The sequence below is a fragment of the Cinclus cinclus genome, chromosome 7 (assembly GCF_963662255.1).
Source record: "Cinclus cinclus chromosome 7, bCinCin1.1, whole genome shotgun sequence".
Taxonomy (NCBI): Eukaryota; Metazoa; Chordata; class Aves; order Passeriformes; family Cinclidae; genus Cinclus; species Cinclus cinclus.
In genome coordinates, this window is record NC_085052.1 from 2,413,658 (window position 1) to 2,432,875 (window position 19,218).

Below are 19,218 nucleotides of genomic sequence, written 5' to 3' on the forward strand. Positions count from 1 at the left end.
TTTAAATAATGCTCTGTAACAACTCAGCTAATTATTGATCAAATAAAAAGCTCCTGATTCTCACCTGGGGTTTATGTATCCATAATACTGCTCTTTGTTTCCATTTTATGGTTCTCACGGAAAAGTAAATGGTTAGGATGAATTAACCTCATTTTATGAGGAAAACTCGGGATTTTTGAGGGGCTGGGAAGAGAGGGAAGCCACCAGGACAAGAAAAAGCTGCTTATTTTCAGTGTAACTGGAGGCAGGACAAGTATTTCTGAACATAAAATCCTGTACTAAAGGAGGAAGGGTTACAACTCCTACTCTCTCTCCAACTCCAAATACAAATCCTATTTGATAGGAAATAGAATTCACAGCAGGTAAGACCCCTAAAAATTTCCCATACACTGATGGAAAGGAGACAACCTGAGCCTAGCCTGAGATTCTCCACATGGCAGAACATTAACAGGCATTTTTTGTCAACTAAACTGCATGTGTCTCAAATAAAAATACATTTACCAAGTAAAAAGAGGGAAAAAATCAGTTAGTCCCAGAAATAACCTCCCTGATCTCAGATCATGTTTCATCTCAGGGTGACAGCAGAATCACAGATTTTGATTTTACAGAATCACAGCACAGTTTGGGCTGGAAGGGATCTTAAAGCAAGAAATTCCTCTTTGAACAGACATTCCTTAATAAATCTAAACTCTCTATTCCACAGAGAGGTAAAAGACTGGTTTTATTGCAATCCACCTCATCTTTCTGCAGACTTTTGAGGTCAAATATGACCATTATAATAATCTAAACCTGCCACCTACATAACACAGACCATAAAGTTTCCTCCAGCAATTCCAGCTCTGAGCTTCAAACTCCTGCTTGAGCAAGAGCAGAGGCTGAAGGAAGATTTAAGGGTCTCCAGTGGTAAAAAAGAAACCACAGCTTAAGTTTTTCCTTTTTCTTGCCTTATTTTTTTAGGAAAAAGCTTTTCATTTCTGTCTGGTTGAATTTAGTCTCAGTTCTAAATCACTGCTTTGTGATCAAACTGAATCCTCTGCAATAGGAGGTGCAGTTTTCACCTCCAGCTCTGGGTTTAAAAGCAAAGACTCCTAGATTTCGGTTCTGCTGGGTGAGTCAAAAAATTGTCGGGTTAAAGAAGGGGAAAAACCATGGGGAAAAAATAATTCCGTTTACTCCCTGTAGTTTCCTTTACTCACAGGATTAACAATGCTCTGCCATTAAACCTCCACACCTTAATGAGTATCATTTAAAATCAGCTCTGAACTTTACAGACGTCAGGCCAGGTGAGAAAAGAGGCTTTAGCACCTGAAAATTGGAACAGGGCAAAGAGTTTAAACCTTGCCCAGCAAAGGCAGAAAGGAGAATAACACAAATTCAAAACAAACTGGGGAGTCCAAACATTAAAATGACACAAAGGAAAGACCCTGGCTTTCTTTTCTCTCTTCCCTCTGCCATAACCACTCTTTCCAGCCCATTATCTGCATTTAGTTTGGCAGTTTTCTGCTTTCAGTGCCCATCCACGTAAATGCTCCAAGATCCCAAAGGAAGCCCAGCCCCTTCCATGCAATGATCCTATTTCCAGCAATCTGCAGCTGGATTTGCCTTCCCCCTCCTAAAAACAGCAGCTCTGAGCTTTTAGAGATGTCAGGCCAGATGCAAAAAGAGGCTTTAGCACCTGAAAACTGGAGCAGGGCAAAGAGCTCAAACCTTGCCCGGCACAGGCAGAAAGAAGAATAAAACAAATTTGAGACAAACTGGAAACTCCAAACAAAAATTCCACAGAAGAAAGGTCCTGGTGATGTTCTGGTGGGGCTGGGAGAAGAAGAAAAGCTGAAGAAGGATTCAAAGCCAGCTGGAAGGTGCCTGGAGCATGCCCAGGGTGGCAGTGGGGATGGACCTTCACTAATGCTGGATTTCAGGGACTTGGGTGTCCCTGGCAGCCCTGCCTGGCCATATGGAACTGGCACTTTCAGGTTATTCCATCCTCAGCTATCAACTCCCTTCCATTATGCTTTAATTAACTTGGGTTGTTGCCTTAGCCAGGCTACCCAGACTCTGAGAAGACAAATTTCAATTATTATTGCTTGTTTAACACCTAAGGGCATCTTGAATGTTAAAGTGATTTGCGTAAAAGGGAAAAGGAAAGTGAACAGACCTGTGAGTAAAAGCTACTTCAAGAAACAAAATCAGGAAGACTTAACACTGAAAGTTCCTTTCCTAAGAAAACCTTTTTTACACTCTTTTTCTCCATTTCTTACCAAGTTTTTGTAATGCCTCATCATTACTATTTTTACTGCTTTTTAATTGCCTTCAATCCACTGTCTCATGTTTTAAAACACTGAACAGCTCCAGCTGTACTCCTGTGTGTCACAGTGCCTAAATAATTATTTTATATTAAACCTGTAATGCCAAATGCGTTTGGTTCACATCTCAAAAGTGCATTTAATGACCAGTAACAGGAAAAGAAACCAAACACAAGCTGAGCCATCTTATGAAGAGATAAAACAAATTAAACTCACCACAACATCCGACCTCATCTTGCCAAAAGTCTTGATTAAATGGGCATAGTGATAATCCTCCATTTGCCTCAGGATGGCTGTCATGCAGGCCACAAAACTCCCCTGGCAAAAAGCAAAGCAAAGGAATCCATTATTTAGGATAATGCAACACAATAGTGGCTATCAAAATATAATATTGCTAGAGAGAAGCCCAGAACGCAGTGGAGGCAATTCTATCATCAAAATTCATTAATGGATATGCAAAATTCTGTCAAGGAAACAAACAAAAAAAGCCCATCTCGAAAAGTTTCCAGTTTCCAATTTCAGGGGTTTATCACTGAAGCTTTTGTGACATATTCTTCATCTAAAAATTGCTCAGACATTAAAGTCTCTGCAAGGTAATAAACAGCACTCCTAAAAATATCACACAATATCAGCATTTGCATTGGAAAGTCAATATTCTGCTCAAGGAGGAAATCTTCAAAATTATCATAGTGAGCATTCCAACTAAACCAACCCCAGGTTTTCATTTCATTGCGTGGGATTTTCAGATACAGTGATGCTTAAAAAAAACCACCACCAAAATCCAGTAAATTCCATAAAACCAGACGAGCAGCACCATCCATATTTCTCTCAAACCATGGAAAGAATAAAAAGTGACCAAAAGTTTAGTTTTTCCTTCCGGCAGCTGAAAGTGTTGTAGTAACAATCCAACCCATTCCCAAGGCTCCTAGATGTAGTAAAATCCCACAAATGGGAGCTTCTCGTCCAGCTTCCCTCTCTGCCTATCTGCTAAAAGCCTGGTAATAATGTCCACATCTTTTCTGGTCTTTAGTGTGGGAGGAAAAATACTAAAAACCTGTATAAACCCCAGCAGAATGACTTAGAAAAGAAATTATTCTTTCTAAGACTTGATAAAACAATAAATCTCCCATTCTGTGCTGTTTTCCAGGTTGTTCCATGCCATAGCCCAGGAGAACAGTCAGGAATTTTCCCTCCATAAAGGCAAAGAGTCTTTATTGTTACCTTTAAGATCAGCATTAATTTCAACTCAAAATCTTTATTTCCACATCAGTGCAAGTAACTGAGATGACACCCAAAATGACACTGAGTCACCTGCAGGTGCTCTAAGCCCTCTTATTTACAGGTTAATCCCCAAATTCCAGCTGATCAGCATTCCTGGAATTTGCCTTTCTCCTGCAATGGAGCTGAGATCTAAACTCCTACAGGACTGATTTTTTCCACGTGGGAATACTGGATTTTGCAGAGGATGCCGAGGTACCTGATGGGAGCTCTGTGGCACCTGCAAACTCCATGAATATGGAAGGAAAGACCACCTGAGCTGCTGTTGTGGAACATCAAAAGAACTTTCTAACAACCCCTGACAAGAACAGAAGCAACACTGGGGCTCTACAAAGACAATGTTTCCTGCTATGAAATGGAAATGAGATGGGAGCACCTCAAAAATCCAAACATTAATTGTCAAAGCAGCGCCTAACGAGCTCCTGCCACGGCAAACACTGGGGTGATGCCTACAAGGAAACATTCCAGAGCCCAATTCCCTCCCATCTCCTCCACCAAAGCCATCACTCACAGTGATGGTGCCAGCACCAGGCAGAATTATACATTTTTTAACTTGGCTGCCTCAGATTAGGCTGCAGATGGAGCTCAGCCAGTCCCTGGGACAAGTCTTGTTTTGCCCATGGTATATTTTCCCAGACACTTCAATATCCTCCAAGTTTGCTGCTTGGCGAAGATACCAATCAGGTTTTAATTTTATTCACATCAACCCCACTCTGGAAAATCCAGCACTTTCAAGGTGACCAACATCTCTGCCTCCTTCCAACAAACTCAGTTCTCAAACTGGCTGTTCAATCAGGTCCCCTTTTTGTTTATTTACCTCTTTGGGGAGTAATTTAAGTTAATACACATGGCTCCAAGAATTAAAAGATGGATTTTATATCTAAGGAACATCTCAAGCAAACTGCTATGAGAAAAAAAAAATCACAGAATCCCCAAATGGTTTATGTTGGAACAGACTACAAATCCCATCCAGTGCCACCCCTGCCATGGCAGGGACACCTCCCACTGCCCCAGGTGCTCCAACCCCAATGTCCAACCTGGCCTTGGGCACTGCCAGGGATCCAGGGACAGCCACAGCAAATCTGGGAATTCCATCCCAGCTCCTCCCCACCCTGCCAGACAGGAATTCCTAATTCCCAATATCCCATTTATCCATCCCTGCCCTCTGGCAGTGGAAGCCATTCCCTGTGTCCTGTCCCTCCATCCCTTGCCCCCAGTCCCTCTCCAGCTCTCCTGGAGCCCCTTCAGGCTCTGAGCTCTCCCTGGAGCCTTCTCCTCTCCAGGTGAGCACCCCCATGGGTTTGGATCAGCTGTTAAACTTCCAAACACATTTTAATATTCATTTTTCAATGTAGGAGCAGCCAGAGGTGTGGATAAATTTGTCTGTCATCTCCTCTGCATCTCCTGGTGATCCTTGTCCCTTCCTCCATCCCTCCAACCTCCTGACAATCCCTGGAGCAGCTCATGGCTGCACTGGGAGAGCTGCTCTGACTGTCCCCAGCCAGCAGCAAGGATGTGTCACTGAAGGGAGGGATAATTACACAAGAATATCTCCTTAATTAGCACAGTGGGAATCAGAAAGGAACAACAAAGTTGAATGTCTGCTGCTGGAACTCCCCAAGTCCATGTGCAAGTGTGGAAATGCCAATAGGAGAGCTGGCTAAAAACCTGCAATGGCTGATGGAGTTAAATACAGGAAAATTAACAATAAGCAAATAGAAAGAAAACTTAAACAGGAGGAGATTCTGTAGTGCTGCAAATTTTAGTTAAAATGACAGAAACTTGTTAAATTTTGTCATTTCAGCTCAGGCTGAGCTCCCAAAGTGGTGCTGAGCAGACCGGGCGAGGGTCTTTAATCAGTTATCAACAGCTCTTCCTGTTTCCCTGCATTAAATGATTCATGCTCATCTTGGTGTTTATCTTGGTAATAAAAGCCTTCCTTTGATACCAAATTGTTCCTTGAAGCCCACATTGCATCACGCACACACATCCCTGCTCCAGCATTTATCTGCAGATCCCCACCTGCAAACCACTGCTCAAGGCCCTGCTGGGAAGGAAAATCTATTTAATATTAGGAGGAAAGTACAACTAGCAGTCATCATTTTCTTTGTGAGGTATCACTTACAGGCAGCACACTCTTAATTACAATGCTAATAAAGGTCTGTAATTATTTAGAGGCAACATTTGTACTGTAGGTGTTTTTAATATGCTCTACTAACTAGTTAGCAATAGCTAACAACATGATTAGATTTTAATCTTAAGTTGATTTTAAATTTTTAGTTATATTTGGAGATCACTATCATCATCTACAGACCAGCACTGGAAGCAATGCATAGGAAAAAAAGGTACCTAATTCTCTAAAAAATCAATTTCAATTTGAACCATAGGAGTAATTGCAAAGCTGTGTTTATCCAGCCAGTCCTGCAAGGGGCTTCCATTGTCTTGGGCATTTATCAGTTATTTATTCACTGAAATAGTTTACCCTGCAAGTCTTTCCCTATTGCAAAGCTCACAAATGAGGTGGTCACACAGAGAGGAAGATAATTAAAGAATATCCACTAGAGAAGCATTTTGCCAGCAGGTTGCTGCAATTCCTGGCTCTCCTGGATTGTTTCTTTCCAAGCCTGGGTCATTCAGGTCACCATGGGTCCTGGACTAGCAGGGCTGGAAAGTGCCAAGCAGGAAAGACCTGGGGATGCTGAGGGGTTGGAATGAGCCCAGGTGAGCCCAGGTGTACCCAGATGTGCCCAGATGTGCCAGAGACCACTGGCACATGGACTGGACCAGGAATTGTGTGACCACAGGCAGCAGGAATTGTCCCCTGTGCTGCCACTGCTGAGGGACCTCAAATCCTGGGAAAAGTTTTGGACAAGAGGGACATGGAGAGGCTGGAGGGTGTCCAGGGAAGGGAACAGAGCTGGGAAAGGGCTGGAGAATTCCTGAGGGAACAGGGAAGGGGCTAGAGAATTCCTGAGGGAGATGGGAAGGGGAATGGAGAATTCCTGAGAGAGCTGGGAAGGGGCTCAGATGGAGAAAAGGAGGCTCAGGGGGGACCTTGTGGCTCTGCACAAGTCCCTGACAGGAGGGGACAGCCGGGGGGATTTGGGATCTGCTCCAGGGAACAGGGACAGGAGCAGAGGGAGCGGCCTCAGGGTGGGCCAGGGGAGCTCAGGGTGGATATTTGGGAAAATTCCTCCCTGGAAAGGTTTGTCCAGCCCTGGCACAGCTGCCCGAGTGGAGTCCCCATCCCTGGAATATTTAAAATCCATGTGGATGTGGCACTTGGGGACATGGGGCACCAATGGCCTTGGCAGTGTGGGTTGGACTCGATGATCTTAGAGAAGTTTTCCAGCCTTGATGATTCCATGATTCTCTTCTATGACTGAAGAATTCCCAAAGGAAAATCCAGGATACCTGCAGGCCTGTCCAAAGGGAAGCCAGACCCTGCTCCCAACCAGGGTGAGTGAAAATCCCACTCCATTAAAAGAAAATAAACTGAAACCCAACCACAAAGCATCTCTCTTTTTTCTTTTTTTTTTTCTTTCCTTTGGAAAGGATGCCTGATTATTTAGAAACCCATTTTATATTAAAAAAAAAAATTAATATGCAATTCCAAACCATGACATTTCTGTAGAATTCAGTTCTGAAGGAAAACTTGCAGAAGCAGAGTAATGTTCCAAAATTACTTATTTTCCTAAATCACCTTTAAAATAAAACACTCAATGTTCAAATGGCTCTTGAACAGATATGAGAAGAGAAATTTTAGTTATAAATAGTCCCCACAAGTAACATTAACACTGAGAAATTCCAGAATGAGAAGAGAATTCCCTGCAGGAGAGACCACACATGCCAACACTTTTCTCCCTCAGGGATAAAAGATCCTGTTTTTAACATGCTTGTCCATTTTCTCCCAGTGAAATATTTAAATTGAAATATTAAGCTCTTTATGTAGAGTGAGAAAATCTAGAGAAATCAAACCTACACTCAGCTAAGTGATGTCTCATTAAAATGTCCCTGTTACCACAGGCAGGAATAGATGAAAAGGTGTAAGTTTCATTTATTTTTTCCATTAAATTTTCCTTATGTGCCCTTTAAGACTACACAGCTAAATAAATAAATAGACGAATATATAATAAAAGCAAACAAACAAAATCTCTTGTTTTAATTCACTGTATTTTGGCTTTCAGAACATTTCCATAGAATTTACTTCGTTGGAAAGGATTTAAGTCCCTCACAAGTCCCAAAGAGTTTGTAAAGATTAAAAAACGAAGTTTTCTCTCTGCTTACAACTTGTATTCTCTCTATATTAGCAACAAATAAAGAACTAAAAATCAATTGTTTTCAATTTTAGAAGCCACTCATTAAATTGTCACCACTTACGGACTCACAAGATAAAAATGCAACTTTAAAATGTCCCAAATTTCATCTTTTTGCCATGTGAAAATGTAAAATCAGATTTGTCTGCAGACAAGTTTGCTGACTTCAATAATATATTTTATGTAATTTATAGTATAAAGTTATTACAAAACCCAGCATGAATAAGGCAGAGGATCTTCCATCATTTCTTCTTTCCAAGAACATTTTATATTATAAAATAGATAAAGATACAGATGGAAGTTTCAGCTTCCAGGGTATCCTGAAGGGAGTTTGATTCCTGGAGCTTTTCCCACCAGCATCACACCAGTAAGGGCAGGAAAAAGACCCAAAACAAAGCAAAAACCCCCCTAAGGCACATAATATTGTCTCTATGTGTAGAAATTCATACACGTATTTCTCACAGTATTAAAACAAACATTTCTTTTCTCCTAATAGAAAATCCCACTGTAAATTCAGCAGCACCTCCAGAGACAAAATTATTTTGTGGCTACAGCAGCAGGATAAAAACAAGTGCAAAACATTCCCATTTATCACATTTTTTACTGAATACCCAGAATATTCCCTTTCCTTAGGCCAAAGCCTGCCTCTTGAACATGAGAATAAAACACGTGAGAGCCTTTTCTCCTTGCAGAAACAGAAGTTCACACCTGCAATAATGGCAGTGATAAATATTTGGGCATTTTCCTGCTGCCACAAACCTTATTTTGTAGCATCTTTTTGCCAATGAAGATGCAATAAGGTATTTTCAGTGACAAAGTTTGCTTCCAGAGCTCCTGGAAAAGAAGTGCCACCTTCTTTACCTGATGTGACTTAAGGAGCTCAGAGCCTCCCTGAGCAGCAAAACAGATTTTAGGTCAAGCCAGGAGAAGTCCATGAGAAATGCAGAGCTCTGATATGGGAGCTTAGAGGGGAAAAGCAGTTTATTTAGTCTTCAAATCTTGTTCTACCTCAAGAAGTATTTTACAGATCCTGATTTATCTCAGACAATTCTGTCTCGGTCAATAGAAAACTTGTTTTAAACTTTTCCAGCCCTGAGCCCCTGCAGGGTTGAATGCAGGGAAACTCCTTTGGGAAGAAAAACAAAAGGGTTTTTTTTCCCAGAGATCACAACCAGAACCCAGCCCTGATTGTGGCCTTCTGGAGCTGAAGGAGCTGACAAGAAAGCTGGGAAGAGAATTATTTACACAGGACACTGGGAATGGCTTCCACTGCCAGAGGGCAGGGATATGGGATATTGGGCAGGACTTGTTCCCTGGCAGGGTGGGCAGGAGGAGCTGGGATGGAATTCCCAGAGCAGCTGTGGCTGCCCCTGGATCCCTGGAGGTGTCCAGAACCTGGGGGTTGGAGCACTGGGACAGTGGGACGTGTCCCTGCCATGGCTGGGGTGGCACTGCGTGGGATCTGAGGTTTTTCCAACCCATTCCATGATTCCAAGATCACAGCAGCTCAACTGAAATTCACTTTGCAAAAGGTTTATTTGTTAGGAGGTTGATGATAACACAGTGGGAATAGACACAAAGAGTTCTCTGATTCAAAAGTGCTCTGCACCAACTTCTGCAAAAAGCAGGAGAAAAATTAATGAGATGTTTTAGCAACACCATTTATCATGTTTCTAAGGCTCTTAAAAAAAAAGCCCATTTTAACCAAAAATTGCTTCTCTTTTAAAAGCTCCACGCAGTGTCAGTATTGAACTGTGCCCTTCAATGGAACCCACAGTGCTTAGGAGTTCTCAAGGTCAGTACATTTATTTCTGGTTTTCTAAATGCAATTGCCTTTCCTCATGGGTTTTTTTTTTTTCCCCTCCCTCTGCTACACTAAACATTATTTCACTGAAAATCCACAGAACTGCCCTCAATAAATCCATTTCAGGTATCTCAGTTTACACATCTATTAATGTCAGTATTAAAATTATAAATGCAGTCGTAAAGTACAGAAAACAACTGTATTTATGGGAATGGCCAGTACTCAAACAGTAAAATATAAAAAGGAAAAGACATAAAAAATGTTTTTAAAATAATTTTGTAAAAATGCAGCACTGGATATGGGAATATAACCCTGGTGCCAGGGCCTCGCCACCCTCACAGGGAAGAATTTCCAATCTAAATCTCCCTCCTTTATTTTAAAGCCATTCCCTGTTTTCCTGTCACTCTATGCCCTTGTAGATATTTCCTTCAAAGAGTCACTGAGGAGGAACAATAAAACCAAACCTATCACAATGAGAAACCCTCTTTTATTTATCAAACACAATTAATGTTGGAAAGCACAGAAAAAAAAACGTTGATGCAGAGCAGGAAAAGAACTGAAGGAAAAAATAACCTTAAAAAGGAATTGCAGTTGGAAACAAGTGGCATTCCAGTTAGGAAAGCACTGCAATCCAGTAACTGGGATAGCCCACAGTCATCTGGAATATTGTCTCTGCAGCACTGAGGTACCACTATGACAAATTATGGGAATAAGAGGAAGAGAAATGATCTTTTAACTGATAATCTTCACACCAGACAGGTGATGCTGCCAGATGAATACACTCTTAAAAGCAACAGCCATTTTGAAGACAAATTATCCCACTTTTGGTGCTTCTCATCTGCCTGTTTTAATGTAAATTATTTAGCAACTGCTTTATTGAGGGGCTCATCGAGCTTGAGAGATAAGAAATGTGTGCAATCCAAATTTAATTGATGAAACCACTAAGCTCAGAGATCCCTGGATTAAAAAGCTCCTTGCAGGAGGAGGTCTCTTTGGGAAAGCTTTTGCATTTTGTAATTAATTCCTACCTTTGGTTCACTCAGCACATCAACCATCACACCATACCCCGGGGGCTGCTCCCTTCCCAAGGTTTTGGGACAGAACACAGTGGATATGGGAAGGTTTATGGGATGCAGGCTCTGATGTGGTGCTGTTCTCAGAGCTGCAGAAGGTGACCCAGTCCTTGCAGATGGGAATTACTGCCAGGTTCTCATCAGTGGGGAAAATAAAGGCAGGGCTCCCTCCACATTTGCATGATACCACAATGAAATCCCCAGCACAGGCAATGTTCTCATTCCCTCCTCCCCAAAGAGGAAGAAAAGTGATAAAATACACAAAGACTGATAACAGGCTGCTCCTTTGTTCTGACTGCTCTGAGTTAAATTCACTTTTCTGTGATAGTTTATGTTACAGCAGCAAATTAATGGTATTTACACAAATGCATGTATCAATATGGTAAATTAAAGAAATACAATTTCCAGACAGGTCACATTTCAAGTGAGAATTTCTGCTCCAATACTGACAGATAAGAGCAGCTGAAAAGATTAATACCCAGCAGCAGCAAACAGGGGATTTCACAGAAGTGAAACTGCTCTTCTCTGCCCACAGGAATGTCCTCACCTTACCTGGCTCTTCCCTTGGAATTCAGCTCCCAAATCACTCCTTCCACCCCTGCCATGACAGGGACACCTCCCACTGTCCCAGGTGCTCCAAGCCCAATGTCCAACCTGGCCTTGGGCACTGCCAGGGATCCAGGGGCAGCCACAGCAAATCTGGGAATTCCATCCCAGCCAGGAATTCCCAATTCCCACTATCCCATTTATCCATCCCTGCCCTCTGGCAGTGGAAGCCATTCCCTGGGTCCTGTCCCTCCATCCCTTGTCCCCAGTCCCTCCCCAGCTCTCCTGGAGCCCCTTCTGGCTCTGAGCTCTCCCTGGAGCCTTCTCCTCTCCAGGCTGAACAATCCCAATTCTCCCAGCCTGCTCCAGAGCAGAGAGGAGTTTTATCCTTGTCCCACGTGCACCAGTTCTCTCTTGCACAATTTTACTTCACCTGCAACTTGTGCAGGTTGTTCAATTTTATAAAAGGTGTGCAAGGTTTAGAAGGAGCAGAGGAAAACTCCCCACAGCATTTCCCTTTTCCAGGTTTCTGTACTTTCCAGGAGCTGTCTGCAGGTGTTTGGAGAATCAGCCCTACGTGCATTTTTTGCCCTCTCCAGGAACACAGACCTGTTTAATACGTTGCATTTAATTAAAGTGAGCAGGGAAGGCCTCATCTGAAGCACCTGACCATAAGAATACGTGGGCCGGGTCTCCAAGAATGACCCAATTCTTCCTTAGCATTATTAAATTTGAATTTTGCATCTTATTAAACTCACAGCAACTCAGAAGACTTTGGGGAATTCTCTGAGACAACTCAGTGCTAAACAATACGCAGTCTCCAGAAGAGCTTCAAAGGTGCCTCAAAAAAAGAAGATGAACTCAATCTCTAAGCTGCAACCTAAGCAAAATGAGATTAATTTTCTCTTGTGGAAAAGTGAATTAATTAAACCCCCTTTTATTACGATTTGGGACGATGACCAAAACGTTCAGCAGAATAAGTTCCAACAGGAATCTGCTGCTAAAAGGCTCCTGTTCCTACCTGACCTCAGCAGGAATCCAAGAGGACAAAAGGAGACCATCAACGAGGTAAAGGACAAATGTCCTGAGGTAAATGAACCAGTGTGGACCCAGGAATTTCCTGTCACACGCAGGATTTTTGCTTTTCTACTGATTTTGAATCAATAACATATTTGGAAGTTAAGAAACAAGCTGAACATGTTAAACGCATCCCATTCCCTTCTCCATTCCATGGAAAAGCCAAGCTCACGGAATTCCAGACTGGTTTGGGTTGGGAGGGACCTGAAAGTTCATCCCATTCCCCCCTGCCATGGCAGGGACACCTCCCACTGTCCCAGCTTGCTCTAAGCCCCAGTGTCCACCCTGGCCTTGGGAACACTGCCAGGGATCTCCTCCTGAAGACAAGAATGGAATTTTTGCTCAGCAAGCTTTGCTACTTCCAGACGAAGCTAATTCAGGTTTGTCTGTACTTGTAAGTCAACCAAAACCCACCTAAAATATTTTGGGAGAATAACTTTGTTTTTTATTTTTCTCACTAAACCAAAGATGCAAAACATGTTTTGACAATTTTCCTTGTGACATCCAGCACACCCCATGTAGTCCAGCAACAACAAAACATTTTGAAGGGCTCATTTTCCACCACCGAGATAAATTCCAACTTATAACCGGGTTTTATTTTCCTCCCCAACTTTGTTTTGGCAGAAATCAGAAGGGAAAGAAGTAAATCCCTCCCAAATAAGGAGTCATTTATCACGTTCTAACAATAACACTCCCACATTAACAACAGGATTAGAGATGGATATTCAGCTCTGGAATTGCTTTCCCCTACCTACGGCCCCAGCGTGTGGGCAACAAAAGCAACTTAAGTTGAGAGATTTTTTTAATTACATGTCCACACTTAAATGAGAACTAATCTCTCCTTGGAAAAAGCAATTAAATCCAAACCAAGATTAAAATCAGTGGTTTAAAACATTTCAAAGTGAATATCAGCTCCTTGGGCTGCAGGGGCAGGACAGGGAATGCTCCTGGGAAGGGCCTGGTTTGCTCCAAGAGCTCAGCTCAGCCTTGCTACACCATTCCAAGAAAACACATGCATATCCCATGATACACATCTCTTTTTTTTCCATATTTTTTCCTCCCATCTGGGCAAAAACAACAGGACCAAGCAGAATCTCTTTTTGAGGTTCTGATGTTCTGGGGTTCTGATGTTCTGGGTTCATGCCCAGACTCACCCAGGATTTCCCATCCCAGCCCTGGAGATCCAGGAATCTGGATCAAACAGACTGATCCAGCAAAGGCAAAGCAGCTTTAAGATAAATTCAAAATATAATAGAAATATTACCAAAGAATAAATAAAATAAAATCAGTGCACAGGGTACTGCAAAACCTCAAAGGAATGGTAGGGAGTGGAACTAAATTTTCTTTAGGGCCCTTCCCAGCCCAAACCATTGTGTGATTCTGTGATTAAAGTATCACAGAATTCATATAGCTCTGTATTTCTATGTGCTACAGCACTATTTAGAGATACTAAAAATACAAAAAAAATGGGAAAAGAAAAATACCAAAACATCCCAATTATGCACAGGGCCCATCTTTAGATCTCAAAACATGAGTGAAATGTTTTATTCCTACTTTAATGCAACAGTGCCATTATTTGGGAAGTACTTTTCCTGGCATAATTTCCATGCACTTAAAACCATCTCAACTAATTTTTTGGGGGGGGGCTAACATTTGAAACCACAGCAGAAAAATCAACCAACCCTGAGTCCTGGCAGGACCTACAACACTCATCCCACTCTTGACATTTGGCAAAAATGGGATTTGTAATGTCTCTTGAGATGGCTGAAGAATGCTCATCATCTGTTAAGGAGGTAAATTTAAGCATTATTTCAAAAATGCTTTAAAAAATACCTCAGAAAAGCTACTTAGAACAAGACAAAATGTTTTCCAGAGCCAAGGAAGTAGCTCTGATTAGGTTGTCCCTATAAGTAACTGTGAGGTATATGGCCAATTTCTGCATAAAGAGAGTACAAACATTACCCCAAGTCATTAACTGCTAGGCAGGAATTAATATGTTTACAATTCAAGCCAAGTGATAAATATGAATATATAAAAGGCAAATACTCATTGCATACCTGTGAATTATTAAAACTCTTTCTTTCTTTAATAAATGGAAAAATTAACATGTACAAGCATTCTGCTTTTTCCAGTTACCGGGTTTCTTTCCTAGGCAGAAATCTTATCCTTGTAACTTTTGATAACACCTGAAATTTAAGAAAAAAAGGCAAAACAAAAAAAAGATACTTTAAAGTTCAAGTCTGTTAAACTAAAACTGTATGGAAAACCCACAACTGTCTGTTAAATGAGCTCCTGTGGAATATCAAGGCCAGGTTGGATGAGGTTTGGAGCTACCTGGGATCATGGAAGGTGTCCCTGCCCATGGCAGGGGTGGGACTCGATGCTCTTTAAGGTCCTTGCAACCCAAACCATCGTGGGATTCTACAGTGAGAAGAGCAAGGGGTTTGTCCTTGCTTCCCCCAAGACCTGGTGTCCCTTGTCCCAAAGAGGTCTGTGACACGAAGTGTCAGCTTTCACGATGCCACCACCAGTCCATCTGGAACCCCCTTCAGCCCCCAGGAGCTCTCCCACAAGACACCAAGCCCCCCATTAGGTAATCAATTGCTGCAGACCTTGTCTGTCACTTGGTAATTGATGTGGAAGAACAAAATGATGCTTCCAAACAAAGCTCGTTAGCTCATCACTCTAGCTCATCGTCCTGAGGACAGGCTGAGCTCAGATAAAGCCCTGCTGATGTTTCCTACCAGGCTTCCATGAAAGCTTTGGTTTCCATCAGCTCACAGAGAAGTAAAGCAATTCCATAAATAAACAGAGTCTCCACAGCTTGAGGGGCACGTCACAGATGGCAGGAGGCACGAGAAGGGCCACCAAAGTGACAGCCTGCAGAAGAGAAGGCTCCAAGGAGAACTTCTTGTGGCCTTCAATATTTAAAAGAAGGGCTTGGAAGAAAGATGGAGAAAGGCTTTTACCTTCCCACTGCCAGAGGGCAGGATTGGATGGGATATTGGGAAGGAATTCCTGTCTGTGAGGGTGGGCAGGCCCTGGCACAGGGTGGAATTCCCAGATTTGCTGTGGCTGCCCCTGGATCCCTGGCAGTGCCCAAGGCCAGGTTGGACACTGGGGTTGGAGCCCCTGGGACAGTGGGAGGTGTCCCTGCCATGGCAGGGCTGGAAGGGGATGAGCTTTAATGGCCCTTCAAGCCAAACCACTCTGTGACAAGGGATGGAGGAGTTCCCTCCTGAGAAGAGGCCACGGATTGTCCCAGGCAGGCACGGCGTGGCTGGATTTCCATTTTCCTGAGGATTCCAAACCCACAGCGGTGGGGATGGAAGGAGTGCACAGCTGCTGCTCACAAATGTCACTCAGTTAGAACCAGGAGGCGGCAGCCGAAGCCAGCAGGAGATTCATTTCAAACGAATCTGAGATGGGACTTTTTAACCTTGGCACTCGTTTTTCCCACCCAGGGAGTGACGGGAGCTGTGCCCACAGAAGCTGTGGGGACAGGCAGCAAAGGCAGCTCCACAGGGGAATGCACCAAGCCAGGAGAAGGAAAGTCTGGAGACGAGGGGCAGCCACTCCACCTCCCATCCAACAAACTCCCCCATCCAGAGGATGCTGAGAAGGGAAGGATGTGGATATTCTCCAATTATTAGGGCGCTACTTGCAATTCCCAGAAGTAAATTGAGGAAGTGCCATGCTATTATCAAATTAGAACTTTTATTTCTGGGTTTTGACAGATTTCATCCTTTTCCTCCCCAACAGTCCTTCCAGTTATTGGGCTTTTGCATAATACTGATGGACACCCCTTGGATATAAAGCAGCTGCTAATTATGCTCCTCAACCACTGCTAAGTATTAATATTTGAAGTCCTGAACTTGTTTAAAAATTGAAGAAAATCAAAATGTGGTGCTGCTTTGAATGGTTTTTAATTCAGTGTCCCCAAGCCATAAAGGACAGTGGCATTTTTCCTGCACTGGGTTTTGAAGAGTCACAGACTAAGGATTAAGAAGGACTTCACGTGGCCTCTGCTGTCAACTGTAAATTCATTTAATGTCATTATCAGGCTTCTCATATATTTCAGAACACAACTTTTTGAAATATCGTGGGCTTTTAGGATTTCCAGACTTTTCAAAGTAACTTCTGCCCCCTTCTTAAGGTAAAACTCAGTCACAGACATTTTAATACATAAAAGAATGAGGTCTTTGCACAGTCAGTCAGGAATTCAGCATACTCTTATTTGCACAAGGCAAGTTTCTAGGTCTTTATTTAGAAAAAAAAATAAGTAAGGGAGGAGAAGCTCTTAATTGTGAGCATATGGCTAAATTTTAAGCGCCCATGATGCTGCAAACTGCCTCTTTATATTCCTTTTTTACTCACTGCCATCATATTTCTCTGTCATGTATCAAAGTTATTAAGAGCAATTTTACTTTGGCACCTGCTTGGGGATTTTAGAAACTACACCAAAGAGTTCATTTCTGAACATTATGGCCAAAATACTTAATTTTAGTTTAGGCTCAGAGCACTGATAGAAATGGTGAGTTTAATTCTGTTTACACTGTTCATTATGTCTCTCTTCAATATTTTGTAGGATTTTCATTTTTCACTTGTTTAACACATTTAATTTCAGCTTGCTTTTTTATTGTTTTTTATTTTTCTGTTAAGCATTATGCATTAAGACCAGGCTTCTCCATGGGCTTCTAACTTGAAGGCAACATGCAAAAGCACATAAAAGTCTGTATTTTTATGCTATGTTCAAATTTTAAATAGTTCAATATTTCAAATGAGAAAACCTTCCTGAGGCTTTGGGAGTTTACATTACTTTATAGCATCGAATGTTCTCCAGTTTGACAGAAAAGTTGCATTAAATCCTCCATCTAATGTAATCAATGTTGTATAAATAATATATTATTCCACCAAAGAGCAAATAGGAATCAGATGCAAGGATCCCCATTATTTGTTGGATTTGCCTTTTTTCTGACCATAACTTAAGTTTGAGGAAGGAATTCATGCTCATCCCACATTTCATTAGGTGCTTAAATCTGAAACCATTTGTCTAAAGCAATCAAAAGTATGACCAGATTTGTTGTTTTTTATTTTTAAGCAGGGCAGGATTTTTGCCCTTTGCCATAAAGCAGTCAGAGAGAAAACCCTGGAATATGGGAAGTCATAAAATAAATAAAATAAAGCAAAATATTAACGAAGTTGGCAGAATGCTCCTTTAAAAGCATTCCCCCACACTTCCAGTTCCTCAAGACATCTTAACAAGGATGTAATTTCCCATTTGCTCTCAGTGAGCAAATCAAACAGGGTGATTTATTATTCAGATGGGCACAAAGGATTTCTGAAATGCAGAAAAAAAAGGGCTCTAAAAGCACAAGTCATCAGTAATGACGACAGCCTGAACTGCCTTTCAAATATGAACAAAATGCAGCCATTTAGGGGCTCATACATCACGTTCTCCCAAACCCTCATTTATTTCCCTACTGTACAGGCTGCATGAAAATGGAACCAGAATTTGGCATATACTGAGAACATCTTTATCAGGGAAGTGATTCTACACCAGGAGAGAGCAGCTCAGAATGCCCATCCTTAGAAGAACAACCAATCACCAGTTTAGTTCCCTTCCCAAAAACATCTGTGTGCTGAAAAGGAACTTTTCTAAACTATAAACACAGTGAAAATATGATAAAACTCCCACTCCTAGCCCAAGAAAATTCAGATTTTCTTGATAAACATCTCCAGCAATTTGGGCTCCTGATGAGACAGCATTCAACTGGAACCCAAAATCTCAGCTTTAGCTGGTGAGACCTGCTGTTATATTTTTCTTCCAATGATCTGTGCAAGGGGAAATTGAGAGAGAGAACTAAATCCTGCTCATTCTTATCCCAACGAAGCACAGAAATAACCATCAGAGCTAATGAGGTTACTCAGCATTTTTCTTCTCCGAGCAGAAAACCCACAAAGAGCAGTTCCCTCAATCAGCTGTTTAATATTTCAGCTGCACACAGGTATTATGGGTATTAGACACATATTCTTAAATCCACTTTATCTTCAAAATGTTCCTTTAAGTAAGGAGATGTGGAATTAGCACTTTACACACAATGAATAGACATCAGCATAGGCTCAAATGAATTTTCCAAGCTCATGGAAAAGACTTATTATGGAGCAAGAGACTCCAGCAAACCTCCCAGATTTCTGCCAAACGTGACTCCAAGACACCTTATTTCTCTGCATCACAGCCAAGCAGAAAATATCCTCCCTCAAAGCAAGGAGCACCTCCAAGGATCTGACTGCATGAAGACCTCTGTTTGGAATTCCAGCCAAGTTTGCCTTCACCTCGGCTGGAGAAGAGGAGCATATTTAACACCCCTCCATTGCTCTTGCAATGGCAGGTTGGAGGAAATAAATAAATACATAAATAAATAAATAAATAAATAACCAATTTAGCCCAGAAAGCCAGGCAGTTATCATCTGAAGGCATGGAAATAATCACCTAATTAATGGGAATGAAGGTTCAGCACTGTGAGAATACTTGGTTTTAGCAAAGACAGAATGACAGCATTGGTCCCAAGTGTCTACAGAGAGAAAAGGCACAACTTTGCCCACAGCTCTGCTTCAAATCAAGTGAACTTCACCCTTCTTTCATCTCCAACACAGGTGGGAAGTTCAGCCATAAATTAGACTGGTCCTAAAGAATTAATATCCCCGGGAACCCAGCTCAAGCATGTAGTGTTGGGATTTAATTATGCCTCCTAGTATAATTTACTTAATGTGGATCTGCAAATCCCATTGGTGCTGGTTTAGCATCTTCCTTCCCCACA

The 19,218-nt window shown here is 42.0% G+C and overlaps 1 protein-coding gene across 1 annotated transcript in view; it reads right to left on the minus strand.

Moving 5' to 3' along the window:
* DOCK1 (dedicator of cytokinesis 1) overlaps positions 1-19,218 on the minus strand; it is a 236,396-nt gene that overhangs the window by 111,135 nt on the left and 106,043 nt on the right. Inside the window, exon 29 of the mRNA XM_062496598.1 lies at positions 2,520-2,621. Within this exon, the coding sequence (XP_062352582.1) occupies positions 2,520-2,621 (102 nt within the window). The remainder of the gene's footprint in view (positions 1-2,519; positions 2,622-19,218) is intronic.